The sequence below is a fragment of the Saimiri boliviensis genome, chromosome 17, assembly GCF_048565385.1.
Source record: "Saimiri boliviensis isolate mSaiBol1 chromosome 17, mSaiBol1.pri, whole genome shotgun sequence".
Classification (NCBI taxonomy): Eukaryota; Metazoa; Chordata; class Mammalia; order Primates; family Cebidae; genus Saimiri; species Saimiri boliviensis.
The window spans coordinates 49,261,316-49,275,950 of record NC_133465.1 but is presented as its reverse complement, the minus strand read 5'-3'; the positions used below and the strand labels follow the sequence as shown (position 1 = coordinate 49,275,950).

General features: G+C 54.2%; 2 protein-coding genes across 3 annotated transcripts; one reads left to right on the top strand and one right to left on the bottom strand.

Moving 5' to 3' along the window:
* Positions 1-5,732: 5,732 nt before the first annotated feature.
* PPY (pancreatic polypeptide) lies at positions 5,733-7,361 on the top strand. 2 transcript variants are annotated; one of them, XM_010331501.3, is made up of 4 exons: positions 5,733-5,788; positions 6,519-6,709; positions 6,952-7,023; positions 7,213-7,353. In XM_010331501.3, exons 2-4 carry the CDS (start codon positions 6,519-6,521, stop codon positions 7,235-7,237), a joined length of 288 nt encoding a protein of 95 aa, XP_010329803.1. In that variant the 5' UTR covers positions 5,733-5,788; the 3' UTR covers positions 7,238-7,353. The 2 variants fall into 2 exon arrangements, with proteins under 2 accessions (XP_010329803.1, XP_039332855.1); XM_039476921.1 differs by lacking the exon at positions 5,733-5,788 and adding an exon at positions 5,935-6,022 and having other exon boundaries at positions 7,213-7,361.
* A 2,215-nt stretch (positions 7,362-9,576) lies between these two features.
* LOC104650191 (uncharacterized) lies at positions 9,577-10,387 on the bottom strand. The gene is made up of 2 exons (XM_010331533.2): positions 10,044-10,387; positions 9,577-9,904 (listed from the first exon to the last, which is right to left on the bottom strand). The coding sequence occupies exons 1-2, from the start codon at positions 10,385-10,387 to the stop codon at positions 9,751-9,753; spliced, it is 498 nt and encodes a 165-aa protein (XP_010329835.1). The 3' UTR covers positions 9,577-9,750.
* Positions 10,388-14,635: the final 4,248 nt, after the last annotated feature.

Below are 14,635 nucleotides of genomic sequence, written 5' to 3'. Positions count from 1 at the left end.
ACCCCTTGAAGCCAAAGACGGCTGGGGAGCGGGTCGGGCAACACACCGGGGCGCTTCCCCAGGAGCTGTATTACTAGCGCCCAGGGCTGCAGTGGCTGGCAGTGAAGTGTGGAGGCGGGACCCAGGCTCCAAATTAGTGGAGTGAGCCCCCACTGGGCCCTGTGTTGGTTCATAGTGGGTGAGACAAGGGGCTGAAGGTATGTGTGTGTGTGTCACAGCTATCCCTAGCCAAAGAGTTTCTCCAGGGCATAGGTCCTGGCATCTGGGGGCAGCTACCCCTCCCCCAATGTACCACCTACCTCTGCTGCTGCCACTCAGTTTTGGAATAAGACATTGGCCTAAGAGCTGGGCCAGGCTCTGGCCAGTGGTGGGTGGGGGTCAGGGGGTCTGCAAACAGGAATAAAGCCAGGCTGGAACCATGTGGCCCTGGGTTTAGTCTTGACCCTTCCTGACTCCCATGTGACCTTAGACAGCCTCAGCTACCTTGCTGGATCTGGGTTTTCTCATCTGATAAGAGTGAAGAGTAATTCCTGCCTCCCTCACAAGGAGGCAAAGAGGTGCTTGTAAGATGCCCTGAGAGGAAGCTTCTGAAGTGCAGGGCCAGGTAAGGGACAGCTGCCAGCTTGCTGGAGGGCCACAGCCAGCTTCTTCCCCTTTCTGAACTTCCATGTCCTGACTTTCAAAAAAGCCATCCTGGCCAGGTACCATGGCTCGTGGCTGTAATCCCAGCACTTTGGGAGGCTGAGGTGGGCAGATAACCTGAGGTCAGGAGTTTGAGACCAGCCTGGCCAACGTAGCAAAACCCCGTCTCTACTAAAAATACAAAAATTAGCTGGGCGGGGTCGTGTGCGCCTGTTACCCCAGCTACTCAGAAGGCTGAGGTAGGAGAATCGCTGGAACTCAAGAGGTGGAGGCTGCAGTGAGCTGAGATCATTGCCACTGCACTCCAGCCTGGGCAACAGAGCAAGACTTCATCACACACACACAAAAGCAACACCAAAAACCAAAAAAATGCAGAAAACATCTTGGGCATGTGCAGTGGCTCACTCTTGTAATCCCAGCACTTTGGGAGGCTGAGTGAGGTGGGTAGATCACTTGAGCCCATCTCTACAAAATATTTAAAAAAAAATTAGGCCTGGCTCAGTGGCTCATGCCTGTAATCCCAGCATTTTGGGAGGCAGAGGCGGGTGAATCATCTGAGGTCAGGAGTTTAAGACCAGTCTGGCCAACATGGTGAAACCTTGTCTCTACTAAAAATACAAAAATTAGCTGGGCGTGGTGGCGGGCAGCTGTAATCCCAGCTACTCAGGAGGCTGAGACAGGCGAATTGCTTGAATCTGGGAGGGGGAGTTTGCATCGAGCCACTGCACTCCAGCTTGGGAAACAAAGAGTGAAACTCCATCTCAAAAAAAAAAAAAAAAAAAAAAAAAAAAAAATCAGCTGGCCATGGTGGCATGCACTTGTGGTCCCAGCTAGTTGGGAAGCTGAGATGGGAGGATCCCTTGGGCCCAGGAGACAGAGGCTCTAGTGAGTCATGATCATGCCACTTTACTCCAGCCTGGGTGACAGAGTGAGAGCTTGTCTCAAAAACAAATAAACAAACAAAAACAAAAAAAAACCGCAAGCCGTCACCTGGCTCCTCGTGCAGCTTTGACCTCCTTGCAGAACCCCTGCTTCTTCATCTCCTCCCGCTGCCCCCATGAGGCCCAGAACTCATGAGCTTCTGAGCGGGGGGTGGGGAGGGAGTGGGGGGTGGAGGAGTCAGGGTGTGATGGAGGACACGGTGCGGGGCAAACTGTTGCCCTGGGGTCACGTATGTGGGGACCCCCATTCCCTTGGCTCCTTTAGCTGCCTTCATTTGCTCTGTGACCTCAGGTGTTTCTGGGGTGTTCCTCTCCTAGTCTCAGAGTGCTTACTCCATCCCATCACTGCCAGTGGCCATCCGCCTTATGCCAGAGGGCATGGTGTTGGGCAGGGGAAGAGGCACCACTATCATCTTTTAGTGAAGCTGCAGGCCGGGAATTGGTGCTTTCTTTAAGCAGAGTTCTGTGGCAATGGGAATGTTACTGAAAAAGGTTTCTGACCCAGACCCCAAAAAAGGGTTCTTGGAACTCAGGCAAGAAAGAATTCAGAATGAGTCCGCAGAGTAGAGTGAAAGTAAGATTATTAGAGAAGTAAGAAAATAAGGGCCAGGTGCGATGGCTCACACCTGTAATCCCTGCACTTTGGGATGCCGAGGCAGGAGGATCATTTGAGCCTGGGCAAAAAAGTGAGCCCCCATCTCTATAAAATACATAAATAAAAGAGAAGTAAAGAAACAAAGGAACAGCTACTCCACAGGCAGAGCAGCCCCCAGGGCTGCTGTGGGGCTATTTTTATGGTTGCGTCTTGATCATATACTAATAAACAAGGGGTGGATTATTCATGAGTTTTCCAGGAAAGGGGTGAGGATTTCCCAGAAGTGAGGGTTCTGCTTCATTTTAGACCACGGAAGGTAACTTCCAGATGTCGCCATGGCATTTGTAAATTGGCACTGGTGCAAGCATCTCTTAGCATGCTAATGTATTATAATTAGTGTATAACCATCAGTAAGGCCAGGCACGGTGGCTCACGCCTGTAATCCCAGCACTTTGGGAGGCTGAGGTGGCAGATAACTTGAGATTAGGAGTTCGAGACCAGCATGGCCAACATGGTGAAACCCCGTCTCTGCTGAAAAAGAAAAAAAAAGAAAAGATCAGTGAGGATGATCAGCGGTCACTTTCATTGCCCGCTTGGTTTTCCCATGTTCTTATCGGCTTCTTTACCTCATTCTGTTTTATCAGCAGGATCTTGTGACCTGTAGCTTGTGTTGGCCTCCTATCTCATCCTGTGACTAAAAATGACTGACCTCCTGGGAATGCAGCCCAGCAGGTCACAGCCTCATTTTATCCAGCTCCTGTTCAAGATGGAGTCACTCTGGTTCAAACGCCTCTGACAGGGACACATGAAGATGAGTGAGAATCATCTCTGTGTTCTAGACATGGGGACGTGATTAGGCTTTTGTCTCAACCCAAATCTCATCTTGAATTATAATCCCCATAGTCCCTGTGTGTCAAGGGAGAGACCAGGTGGAGGTCATTGAATCATTCGGGCAGCCTTCTGCATGCTGTTCTCGTGATGGTGAGTGAGTTCTCACGAGAGCTGATGATTTTGTAAGTTGCTCTTCTCTGCTTTGGTCTGCACTTCTCCTTCCTGCTGCCTTGTGAGAAAGGTGCCTGCTTCCTCTATGCCTTATGCCATGATAAGTTTCCTGAGGCCTCCACAGCCATGCTAAACTGTGAGTCAATTAAACCTCTTTCCTTTATAAATTACCCAATCTCGGGGAGGTCTTTTTGTTATTGTGTGTGTGTGTGTGTTTTTGGAGATGGAGTCTCACTCTGTTGCCCAGGTGGAGTGTAGGGGTGCGATCTTGGTTCACTGCAAACTCCGCCTCCCGAGTTCTGTCTCAGCCTCCCAAGTAGCTGGGATTACAGTTGTGCACCACCATGCCCGGTTAATTTTTGTATTTTTAGTAGAGATGGGGTTTCACCATGTTGGCCAGGCTGGTGTTGAACTCCTGATCTTTGGTGATCCACCTGCCTCAGCCTCCCAAAGTGCTGGGATTACAGGTGTGAGCCAGCATGCCCGGCCTTGGGCAGTTATTTTCATAGCAGTATGAAAATGAGCTAATACACGTGGTCATGCAGCGTCGAAAGCACATCTACTACCACTTCCTCCTGGATTGTCACCACATCCCTGAGAGGACACGGAAGACGAATCTGTTGTTTGCAAAGGAGAAAAATGAAAGCTACAGTTTGGTTGGCATTTGCAGAGTACCTATTTCTTAGGCAGTTAGGTTTACCTCTGCAACAGGATAGAACTGTAAGTCGCCCTGGCATCTGAGTCAATCCTTAGATCCACTCTCTGTCGGGTAGGGCTGGGTCCTCAAAAGAGTAACAGCCAGAACAGGTCCCTCCAGGCCAGGGTCCTGTGGGAGCGCAGGACCGTTTAACTAGGGCTGGAGCCTGGCGCCCCCTGGTGGCGAGCTGCAACCTCTACCTACCAAACCCAAGGCCAGCCTGAGACCAGCCACCAGTTCACACCCTTGTTTTGCAAGTGGAAAACTTCAGTCCAGAGAAAGGCCCGGGCTTGCTGAGACAGAATGACTTTCATCTCTGCCTTGTGGAATGTGAACTGTCTGGTGAAGCATTATTGCTGTTCTTGTTACTAGAAATCAAAATTGAAAGGATCAAGGCAGAACACTGCTGTTTGCTGAGGCTTCCTATATTCTGTCTTGAGATGGGTGTGATGAGCCCATTTTACAGAGACGAAAAGTGAAGCTCAGAGAGGCTAAAGAAATTACTTTCCCAGGCTCACACAGGCAGCCAATGGCAGAGCCAAAATCTGGACCCAGGTCTGTCTGACTCTAAACCCACCCTGCCAGATCCTGGAGTTTCACCTCCGGTCTCCTCTTTCCCAGCAGCACCCCCACCTCCCAACTTCTTGGTGTGCTGATCTGGGACAGCAGAACGTCACCAGTGATAAGTCCTTAGCTCCCTACTTGGTGACACTGTGTCATTCAGACACAGCCAGTTACTACTCCTTGGCCTAAGCTGGGGAGGGAGACTGGGGGTTGGGAAGAGACGCTGGACAGGGAGACTCGGGGCTTCTGGTGGGGATGGATTAGTGAGGCTGAGGGTCTACACCAGAATTCAAGACCTAGGTAGCAATGAGATCTTGAGCAAGCATCTTTATCTCTGTGAGCCTCAGCTTTCTTAGCCAAAAAGTGGGAAATTATACCAACACTTTGACAGCCCCACTTAGGGAAAAAACAGTCCAGGTTTGGAGTTAGACTTTGGAGTTAGATTTTATTTGAAACCCTGGATCTCCCACTGACTAGCTATGTGGTCTGGGCCAGTTATTTGACATCTCTGAGCAGATTTCAGATCCTGAATCTGTAAAGTGGGTTGTGGTGGGGATTTAGCGAGGTGACTGAGCTGGGAGCACTTTGGCAAATGTGTGGCTTTCCAAATGACGCTGGTTTTTTTTTTAGCACTCCCTTGAGGTTGGGGCTCTGGGATGGGAGGGGAAATGGCGACCGGAAACTGGCGCCCCCTCAACCCAGGCACATTCATTCTCTTTCTGCATCCTAGGCACCCACCAAATGGGTTTCTCCAAGCCTGGTACCCTCCTCCTTTCCACCTTGCCTGAGGGCCTGAGGCCCCTTCCCTGTTCACACCTTGATCAGTTGCAAACTGCAGAGGATGGCCTGAGTTTCCATTCTTCATTTTGGAGGCTCCAGCTGCAGCCTCAATCTTCTGCCCCGAGGGAATCAGTTGGATGATTTAGGTTGATCCTTAGGAGGCGGGAGGGCCAGCTCTAAGGCCTGTGACCAAAACCTTTCGGTCACCCTCAAGTTCCAGAGCCCTGTCTTTCTTGAACCAAGCCAGCTCTGGTGCCCAAAGAGAAGGGGTGTCAGCAATGGGGGCCTGCAGGAGACTTCTCCTGTGGTCCAGTTTTACCTGTGACGCTGCTGGTCTGGCACCCACAGCACTGCCTGGTCCCCCTCCTATCTCTGGCCTCAGTACCGGAGTTGCCAGTACGGAGAGAGAGCGGGAGGAGGGGGTGAGGGCTGCGGAGCAAGGGAAGCTGACAGGAGGCGGGGACTCTGGGGGGCTGAGGACTATAAAGAGGCCAGCCGAGTCCTGGGGCCCATCAGGCCTGAGGCAGGTGCCTGCTTGGTCCAGTGCCCATCTACTCCGGACTCCGGGTAAGTGGGCTCAGCCTGCCTGGGGCTCTGGGGGCCTCCCCCAGGCTGGGCCTGGGATGGAGAGAAGAAGCTGGTGCTTTGCAGGGCCAGGGGCTTCGGGAAGCCTAAGGTCCTGCCTGGGTCTTGCGCTGCATCTGGACAGACCTGTCATGCTAGAAGAGCCGTCTGCTGACTGCAAGTGTGTGTGCACACTCATGTGCGTGGCTGTGAACTGGAATGTGTGACTGTGACCTTGTGAGTGACTGGGGTCCCTGTGTGAGTGCCTGCGCTGGTCTGTGTCCTCTCCAGGACCCATATCTGTTCCTCTGCCTTGGGGAAGAGGGCCAGACCCACAAGGCCATGGATTTCTGTCCTTTGCTTCCCGGGTTCATTCTGTGTCCCCTACCCTGTGGGTGACCTGGCATGCCCTTATTTCCCACTAGCTGCTGCGGTCTCGGAGCCATGAGGTCCTGGATGTCACGAGTCCTGTCTCTCCAGGACTCATCTCCTCATTTTCTCTGCTACACTTTTCTAACTTGCGAGGTCCCAGCTGCGGGGCTCTCACAGGACAGGCTGTCCATGCCTCTAGGGCAGTGTCTGGGAGGTGGAGTAGTCAGCTCAGACTGGCCCTTTGCTCTGCCTCCTTGTCTCCGGGCTTAGAGAAAGGGACGATGGGCCAAGGGGCTGGATAGATGGGCCCTGTTTCCTGGGCCCCGGCGCTCTTCCGCCTCCACCTCTGCTTGCTCCTCAGATGGCTGCTGCACGCCGCTGCCTCTCCCTGCTGCTCCTGTCCACCTGTGTGGCTCTGTTACTGGAGCCACTGCTGGGTGCCCAGGGAGCTCCGCTGGAGCCTGTGTACCCAGGGGACAATGCCACGCCAGAGCAGATGGCCCAGTATGCAGCTGATCTCCGTAGATACATCAACATGCTGACCAGGCCTAGGTGTGTGCTGTGGTCAGGGAGAGAGATCCTAGCCCCTGGGACCCTGGGCCCACCCAACATTCCTGGCCATGCCCTATCCCCAGTCCCAGCCCCTTCCAGGCCTGCCCTTGGGAAAACAGGGCATCTGTGCTGAACAGACCTGGGCCTGTGTGCCCTGGGCAAGATGGTGCCTACAGGCAGTTATAAAACGGGGGGCTGGCACCTGGGCACAGCGCTTACTGCAGCTGCCTCTTCCCTCCCAGGTATGGGAAAAGACAGAAAGAGGACACGCTGGCCTTCTCAGAGTGGGGCTCCCCCCATGCTGCTGGTCCCTGGTGAGTTTGACTCCCTGTCCTGTCTGTCTAGCTCCCTGGGGCTGAAGTAGGGGTGGTGGGACTGAATCAGGGCTTGAAAAGGTGTGGTGGGGGCAGAAGAGGGAGAACAGGAGCCCAGGGCCAGCCTGAGGCCTCCTGAGGGCACGAGGCCTGCCCCCTATACTGCTGTCTTCTGCCCTGTCCTCCCAGGGAGCTCAGCCCGATGAACTTGTAATGCCACCTCCTGCCTCTGATGACTCCATGGGCAGTGCCAGCCCAGCTCTCCCCTCCGCACCCTTGGCTCTGGCCAAAGCTTGCTCCCTGCTCCCACACAGGCTCAATAAAGCAAGTCAAAGCCACAGCCTGTCCTGTGTCTCTGTGGATCCCTGGTGGGGGGCAGCAGGAAGTACCAATTGTAAGGGAGAGAAAGGGGAGGGCAGGGTGGAGGCAGAGGGGATCATCCAGAAGGTTGGGGGGGTCATCAGAGTCACTCAGCTCATTCTCTCCACTTCACACAGGGACAAGTTGTGGTCAGAGGAAGGCAGGGAATCCTCCATGGTTTTTCAGCAAGTCTGTGAAGCAGCAGTCTTGAGTTTGAATCTTCCCAGTTCAGCAGCTGTAGCCGCCCCCTCCCCGACATGGCCCGATGACAACCCTGCCCCAAGTGCACCCCTCACCAGTGCCTTCCTGCAGCCCAGGCAGCAGAAGCACCCAAATTTATATTAAAGCATTCTTGGCATGGATGGGGAATGATTCTGGTGCTACAGCAGTCATGGCTGCCTCCAGGGCCTGAGCTGCTGTCCAGAAATTTGGAGAGAATGGGTTGCCTGGAGAGGTAGTGAAGTCCTGGGCACAGGAGGTATTCAAGCTGCTGTGGAAGGGGAGGAGGCTAGATTAGCTGAGTTCCAGCCACCACCATGAGTTGAATCTGTGGATTCCACACTCCAGCTCTGGGAGGGCGAGGATCTGGCTCCTGCCCCAGGGAGGACTGCCCAGAGTCCCAGAGCACCTGTCTCTTGCTGACCCTTCTCAGGCACCCTGAATAGGCGGGGACACTTCCACGTGCATGTGTGTGCATGCGGTTGTGTAATGGGGAGAAGTGAGGGAACTAGAATGTTTCTGGGTCCTAGAATGGCTTCTCCTGCCTCCCCCACATGCTTGGCCTGAAGGGACGAGGTGATAGGTTTGGAGGATGAGGGATCCACTTTCCTGGGATCTGTACCTTGCACAGAAATGGCAATGACACCACAATTGTGTTTCCCCTCAAGTCCTGACTCCATCTGGTGTGTGCAAATGACCTGGAAGAGGGAGAACAGGAGCCCAGGGCCAGCCTGAGGCCTCCTGAGGGCATGAGGCCTGCCCCCTGCACTGCCGTCTTCTGCCCTGTCCTCCTAGGGAGCTCAGCCCTAGGTCCTAAAAGGCAAAGAACTTCTAGAGGATGCAGCTGCTTGGCTCAGGCTGATTTTTTGTTTGTTTTTGGAGACAGGGATCTTGCTCCAACACCCAGGCTGGAGTACAGCAGCATGATCGCAGCTCACTGTAGCCTTGACCTCCTGGGCTCAAGCAATCCTCCTGCCTCAGCCTCCCAAGTAGCTGGAACTACGGGCACATGCCACCACGTCCAGCTATTTTTTAAAAATTTTGTAGAGACAGTGTCTTGCTATGTTGCCCAGTGTGGTCTCAAACTCCTGGGCTCAAGTGATCTGTTCACCTCGGCCTCCCAAAGTTCTGGGAGTACAGGTGTGAGCCACCATGTCTGACCTCAGGTTGATTCTGAAATCCAAGGGTGTCTGGAAGGAGGGAGGGTTTTGCAAGAGACTGGTTTGAGTCTGGGTAAAGGAGCCTGAAGTTCCAGCATTTTCTCTGGCAGTTTAAGGGGATGGGCTATAAATGGGGAGGACCCCTCCTCAAGTCCTCCTGGACAGGAGCAGCAGGGAGAGGCAGCGGCGTGCAGCAGCCATCTGAGATATTTCCTATCCCCAGGAGTTGGCACCCTGGAGACACAGATGAACCTGGATGTGACAGTAGGATCAGGACAGGGCTCTGCCCCCACCAGGTCTCCCTGATGGCCATGGGAGCCCCCAGAAGAGAGAGCCACCCTCACGCCCAGCTTCTCAGGGACAGGCCCTGGCCAGGTTTCACCCCTTCCCCTGCTTTGCTCACCCTAGAAGGGCTTAGAAGTCCAGGAGGCAAAGGCGGCCCCCTAGGCTCTGCACGCTGAGGGGCAAAGGCCCTTCTTCTTGTTCCTGTGCCAATTCTGATGGCCCAAGCTGGGCCGTTGGGTAGAAACTCGAGCCAGGTGGGAGTGGGAGTGTGTCTAGCTGAAGCCCCTCCTTTGAGGGTCCTGCTGCTCTCACCTCTTGTCTACCTCTGGGTTAGAACTCCCCATGCCGGTGGTGGTGTGTGGGATGAGGTGGGGGAAGGTGGGTGGGTTGCTGGGGGAGGCAGGGGAGCACCCCTCCCAGCCCCCCGCAGGTGAGGTCTTTTTCTCTCAGAGCAGGAATTCCGGGGTTCCCCTTCCCCCTTGATGGACCGGTCACTCCCTGCCCCTCGGCCCACAGAAGTCACTGAAGCAACAGAAATTTGTCTTTATTGTTTTCACTGAGGAGATGGGGAGGGGTTGATGCCCCTCTCAATAGAAAGGGGTTGGTGGGCGAAGAGGCGTCTGGAGGAGCCCCCGGGAGCTTCCTCTCGCTACCACCCAAGCTGCCCCGAGACCCGGGCTCGGTGCCAAGCGTCCAGGCTGTCCTACCTGGGGCCCCGGGAGGAGGTCGGTGGTCGGGGTTCCGCGGTGTTCAGCCACTGGGGGTTCGTGGCGATCCGTGGAGGGGGTTTAGTCGCTTTTGGTAGGGAGGTGCTCGTGGCGTTCGCAGTTTTCTTGTGGTTTTTAGATTTCTTCGGGCTGGGAACACGTCTTTGCAGCGGTCATGAGGCCGCCCCGCGAGCGCAGCTCCGGCCCCGACACGCGTGAGGGCGGCGAGGGGGGTCCGTGCTCCCCCCGCAGCCCCCGTTTTCCTCCCTCGCGCCCTCCGCCTGCCCACCTGTTGTTGAAGAGCTTCCCCACGTACTTCTTGATGGAGTCTAAGTTCAGCCAGCTGGCGGCCCTGGGCTGCGGCATTGGCAACTCCTCGCCCAGGACGCCCTCCGGCGGCAGGAGCAGCGACAAGAGGCCCGCTACGGACAAAGCGCATGCGCAGCGTAGAGACGGTGTCTGGAGGGGGCGGGGCAGACAGAGACGCGAGAGGTCACGTGACGCCGGAGCTGGGGTTACGCGGCTCCGGGACCGGAGCTTGCAGGTGTTCCGCGCGGTGGGTGCAGGGGCGCTCAGACCGAGGGACGCGTCTGTTTCTGAGACACACCAGTGCACGGACGCCGTAAGGGACATCCTGGTGCCCGGGGGAATGGTGCACACCTGGACATGCGCAGTGATGCAAGCAGAGCATCCAGGTAAAAATGAACGTGGAGGCCGGGCGCGGTGGCTCACGCCTGTAATCCAGGCACTTTGAGAGGCCGAGGTGGGAGGATCACCTGAGGTCAGGAGTTAAAAGACCAGCCGGACCAACATGGCGAAACCCCCGTCTCTACGGAAAATATCAACATTAGCTGGGCGTGGTAGTAGGCGCCTGTAATCCTAGCTATTCAGGAGGCTGAGGCAGGAGAATTGCTGGAACCCGGGAGGTGGAGGTTGCAGTGAGCCGAGATAGCGCCACTGTACTCCAGCCTGCTGGACAGAGCCAGATTCCGTCTCAAAAAAAAAAAAAAAAAAAAAAGGGAACGGGAGACACATCCTGAGGTGGTCGCACGAGGATGGCATAAAGCTCCCTAACCTCACTAGCCTCTCTCCCACAAACTCCTTGCGTATCCCCCTCCTTTCTCCCTGCTGTTCTCGCTTTCTCTGCTTGGAAGACTCTTCCTTCAGACATCCTCATGGCCAGCTCTGTTGCCCCCTGTAAGCATTAGCTCAAAACCCACCTTTGAAATGGGTCCTACCGTGACACCCCTATTTAAAATTGCAACCTGGCAGGGCATGATGGATCACACCTGTAATCCCAGTGCTTTGGGAGGCTGAGGTGGGAGGACTGCTTGAGCCCATGAGTTCGAAAAAGAATCTTTTGCCCTGGGCAAAAGATAGACAGAGCCCTGTCTCTACAATTTAAAAAATAAATAAATAAAATAATATTTCAACCCAACCCCTCATCTTGCTCTATCTTTTTCTTGGCTCCATTTTTGTACTTCTTTTCTTTTCTTTCTTTCTTTCTTTCTTTTAAAGACAGGTCTTGTTTTAATTCCCAGGCTGTAGTGTGGTGTTGGGATCGTAGCTCACCACAGCCTCAAACTCCTGGGCTCAGGCCCTCCTCTTGCTTCAGCCTCCCAAATAGCCAGGTCTACAGGTGCATACAACCATGCCCAACTAAATTGTAATTTTTTGTAGAGATGGAGTCTTGCTACATGGCCCAGACTAGTCTCAACTTCTGGCCTCAAGTGATCCTCCCTCCTCGCCTCCCAAAGTGCTGGGGTTACAGGTATGACCTGCCACACCCCGCCTGTACTTTCTAACTTACTATATTTTAGATTTATTATATTTGTTGTCTGAGTCTCTTCCCAGCAGCAGCTCCTCCCTCAATGTATCATTAATTACAACTGGGCTCTTCGCCGATTTTGTCTATTGATGTATCACCAGCACCTAGAACAGGGCCTGACACTTAGTAGATATTCAATAATACATATGAAATGAATGACTAACAGTCACACAGAGGAAAGCCAGCCTGAGGATTCACACACCCAATGCACAGAGAATTTTGTGTGCCTGCAACATGCAATGATTCACAGACTATGATGCTTGTAAGCACCACACCCCCCCCCCCCAGAGCTCCTAAGCCCCTCAACCCTCTTTTAACCAGGAACTCCCCTCATTTCCGCCACCCGACACAGGGATAAGAAGCACTAGTAGCTGTCCTGGCCATCAGAGTGGCAGACGAGGCTGCCCTGGCCTAACTCCTTCATGCTCTTAGTGGGCCTGAGGAGGGGCCCTTACTGCCAGCCCCCACCCCCAAGCTCCTAGAGAATGCAGCTGACAGGGGGCCCAGACTCGGACACCAGACATTACCATGGTGCTGGGCAGATACACAGGAGCACAGCAAAGCATCTCTGGCCAGGGCCTCTGAGGCCCTTTATATTCCTAAGGCTCCATGCCCCCTTTTCCGCTAAGGCTCCACTCCCACCACAGCCTTGTTTTTCTCCCCGTGTGTCATGACCTGAAAGTCCAGAACAGAGAGAAGGTGGGGGTGGAAGCACACGGGCTACCAACTGTTCCGACCAGGGCACAGTCCCCGCCGGGGGCCCAGAAGTGTGGGTGGCAGAGGCAGGGAGGCCTGGGGTGTAGGGTAACTTTCTGCTCTGAGTACACATATCCTAGGGCGAAACTGTCTCTGGGGTTGAGAGGGGGCTGTGCTTTTCCCAGGGGCTACTGTCAAGGTTTGGAAGGGGGTTATGCTGAGACCAGATGCTCCTCCCCATCTGGTTGGATCCAAGGTGCCTCCTTTTCCTGCAGGGCTGCTGTGGGGTCCCAGCACCCCTATTCCCCTCCCCTAGGCCCGCTGCCATGGGGAGGGGGTGGAGTTGCAGTTTCTGGTTTCAGAATGGCAGGCCCCACTGCACAGCCTGGAGATTTTCTCAGCCTGCTGGCCATTTTGGAGCCCCTGAGGCCTGACCTGCTGAGCCTTCTGGAGGGCTGTGGGTCTTGGCTGCTTGGATGATGAGCTTAGGCCTTGGCTGCCTCTGGCAACAGAGCCTCAGCTGTGTGGCCTGTCAGGTTCCCTCTATCTGCTCAATATTGGTGCTTTTCTCGGGCAAGGTTGTGAAATGTGCAGCAATTCTTTGTGCCCAGCCAACCCCAGAAGGGGCACAGTGGGAAGAGCAGGGGCTTCTGGGTAGGAATCCTGACTTCACTACCTCCTGGCTATGTGACCTTGATTAAGGGACATTATCTCCCCTGAGCCTCCACATCCTCATCTGTGAAATGGAGCTGGTTATACCCTGGCATAGGACTGTTGTGAAGATGGAATTGGGTGATGTAGCTCAGCCTCTGGCAGCTCCTGGCACGTGCTAGGTGATTACGAGGCATGAGCCCCTCCACTCACAGAAGAAACCCCCTTCTTTTTTTTTTTTTTTTTGAGACAGAGTCTTACTCTATCACTCAGGCTGGAGTGCAGTGGTGTAATCTGCTGCCTGTGTTCAAGTGATTCTCCTGCCTCAGCCTCCTGAGTAGCTGGGATTACAGGTGCCTGCCACTGTGCCCGGCTAATTTTTGTATTTTTAGTAGAGATGGAGTTTCACCATCTTGGTCAAGCTGGTCTTGAACTCCTGACCTCGTGATCCACCTGCCTCAGCCTCTCGAAGTCCTGGGATTACAGGCGTGAGCCACCATGCCTGACCCTAAAAAAACCCCTTTTTCCCATCTCCACTTCTCCTGAAGTGTCTCGTCTTCTGGCCTCTTCTCCTTATTAAAACCTGCTCTTGGCCAGGCATGGTGGCTCATGCCTGTAATCCCAGCAGCTTGGGAGGCTGAGGTGGGAGGATCACTTGAACCCAGGAGTTTGAGACTGGCCTAGGCAAAATATTGAGTCCTTGTCTCTACCAAAAATTTTTTAAAAGCCAGGTGTGATGGCATGTGCCTGTGGTCCCACGTACTGGGGAGACTGAGGTGGGAGGATTGCTTGAGTCTGGGAAATCAAGGCTGAAATGAGCCAGGATCGCCCACTGTACTCCAGCCTGGGTGACAGAGCAAGACCCTGTCTCAAAACAACAACAAACAAACAAACAAACCCTGCTCTCAGTGGGGGTGAGAAGTTCAATGTCAATGCCAGTGACGTTTATGGGTTGGCTTAGTAGCCAAGTGAGACCAGGACAGCATTTCTATGGAGCCAGGAATCTCTAGAAAAAGAAATGAGATTCCGTGATAAATTTCCGTAGTACAGGTGGGAGGAGCTATCTGGGGATTGGTGTACCCTAAATACCAGCAAACAGGCTATTCCTTATCCTCATTGGTCACAGTCCAGTGCTGAACATACCCCCAACCCCCGCCCCACACAAGAGCTCAAACCATGTGTCCCTTTGCAGCCCTGGAGGCCCTTACAAACCCAGGTTCTTCTGCAGGCACTGAGGGCTCTCAGCCCCTCACCTTCTGGACTCCCTTACTTATTCCAGGGGTGTGGGGAGGGAAGAAAGAGGGACGAGAGGAAAGGAAGAAGCTCAGAGGCTGCCTGCCGCCCTCTGAGGGGAGGAGGTGATGGTGGCAGCCCTGTGATGGGCAGGATGAGGGAATGTGGCTTGAGGACACAGCTCTGGGTGGGTCTCCCTGTCAACTGCCCCTTAAACTCTGACTGCAAATTGCCACTTAAATGGAACTTCCAGATTCTCTCTGGAACACATGCCCAGGTTCCCAGAGGGCAGAAGGCCATGGTCTACTGCCCCCGCCTCTCAGAGAAGACACTGAGATGCAAAGAGAAGCTACTCAGACACCTGGTGCAGGCACAGCTGTGGCTAAACCTGCTATTTTGACTCCACGTCGGTGTGTGACCATTCGGACCAGCCCATTTCTGAGGCCGCTGAGATAAGCCCCATGGGCTTCTCA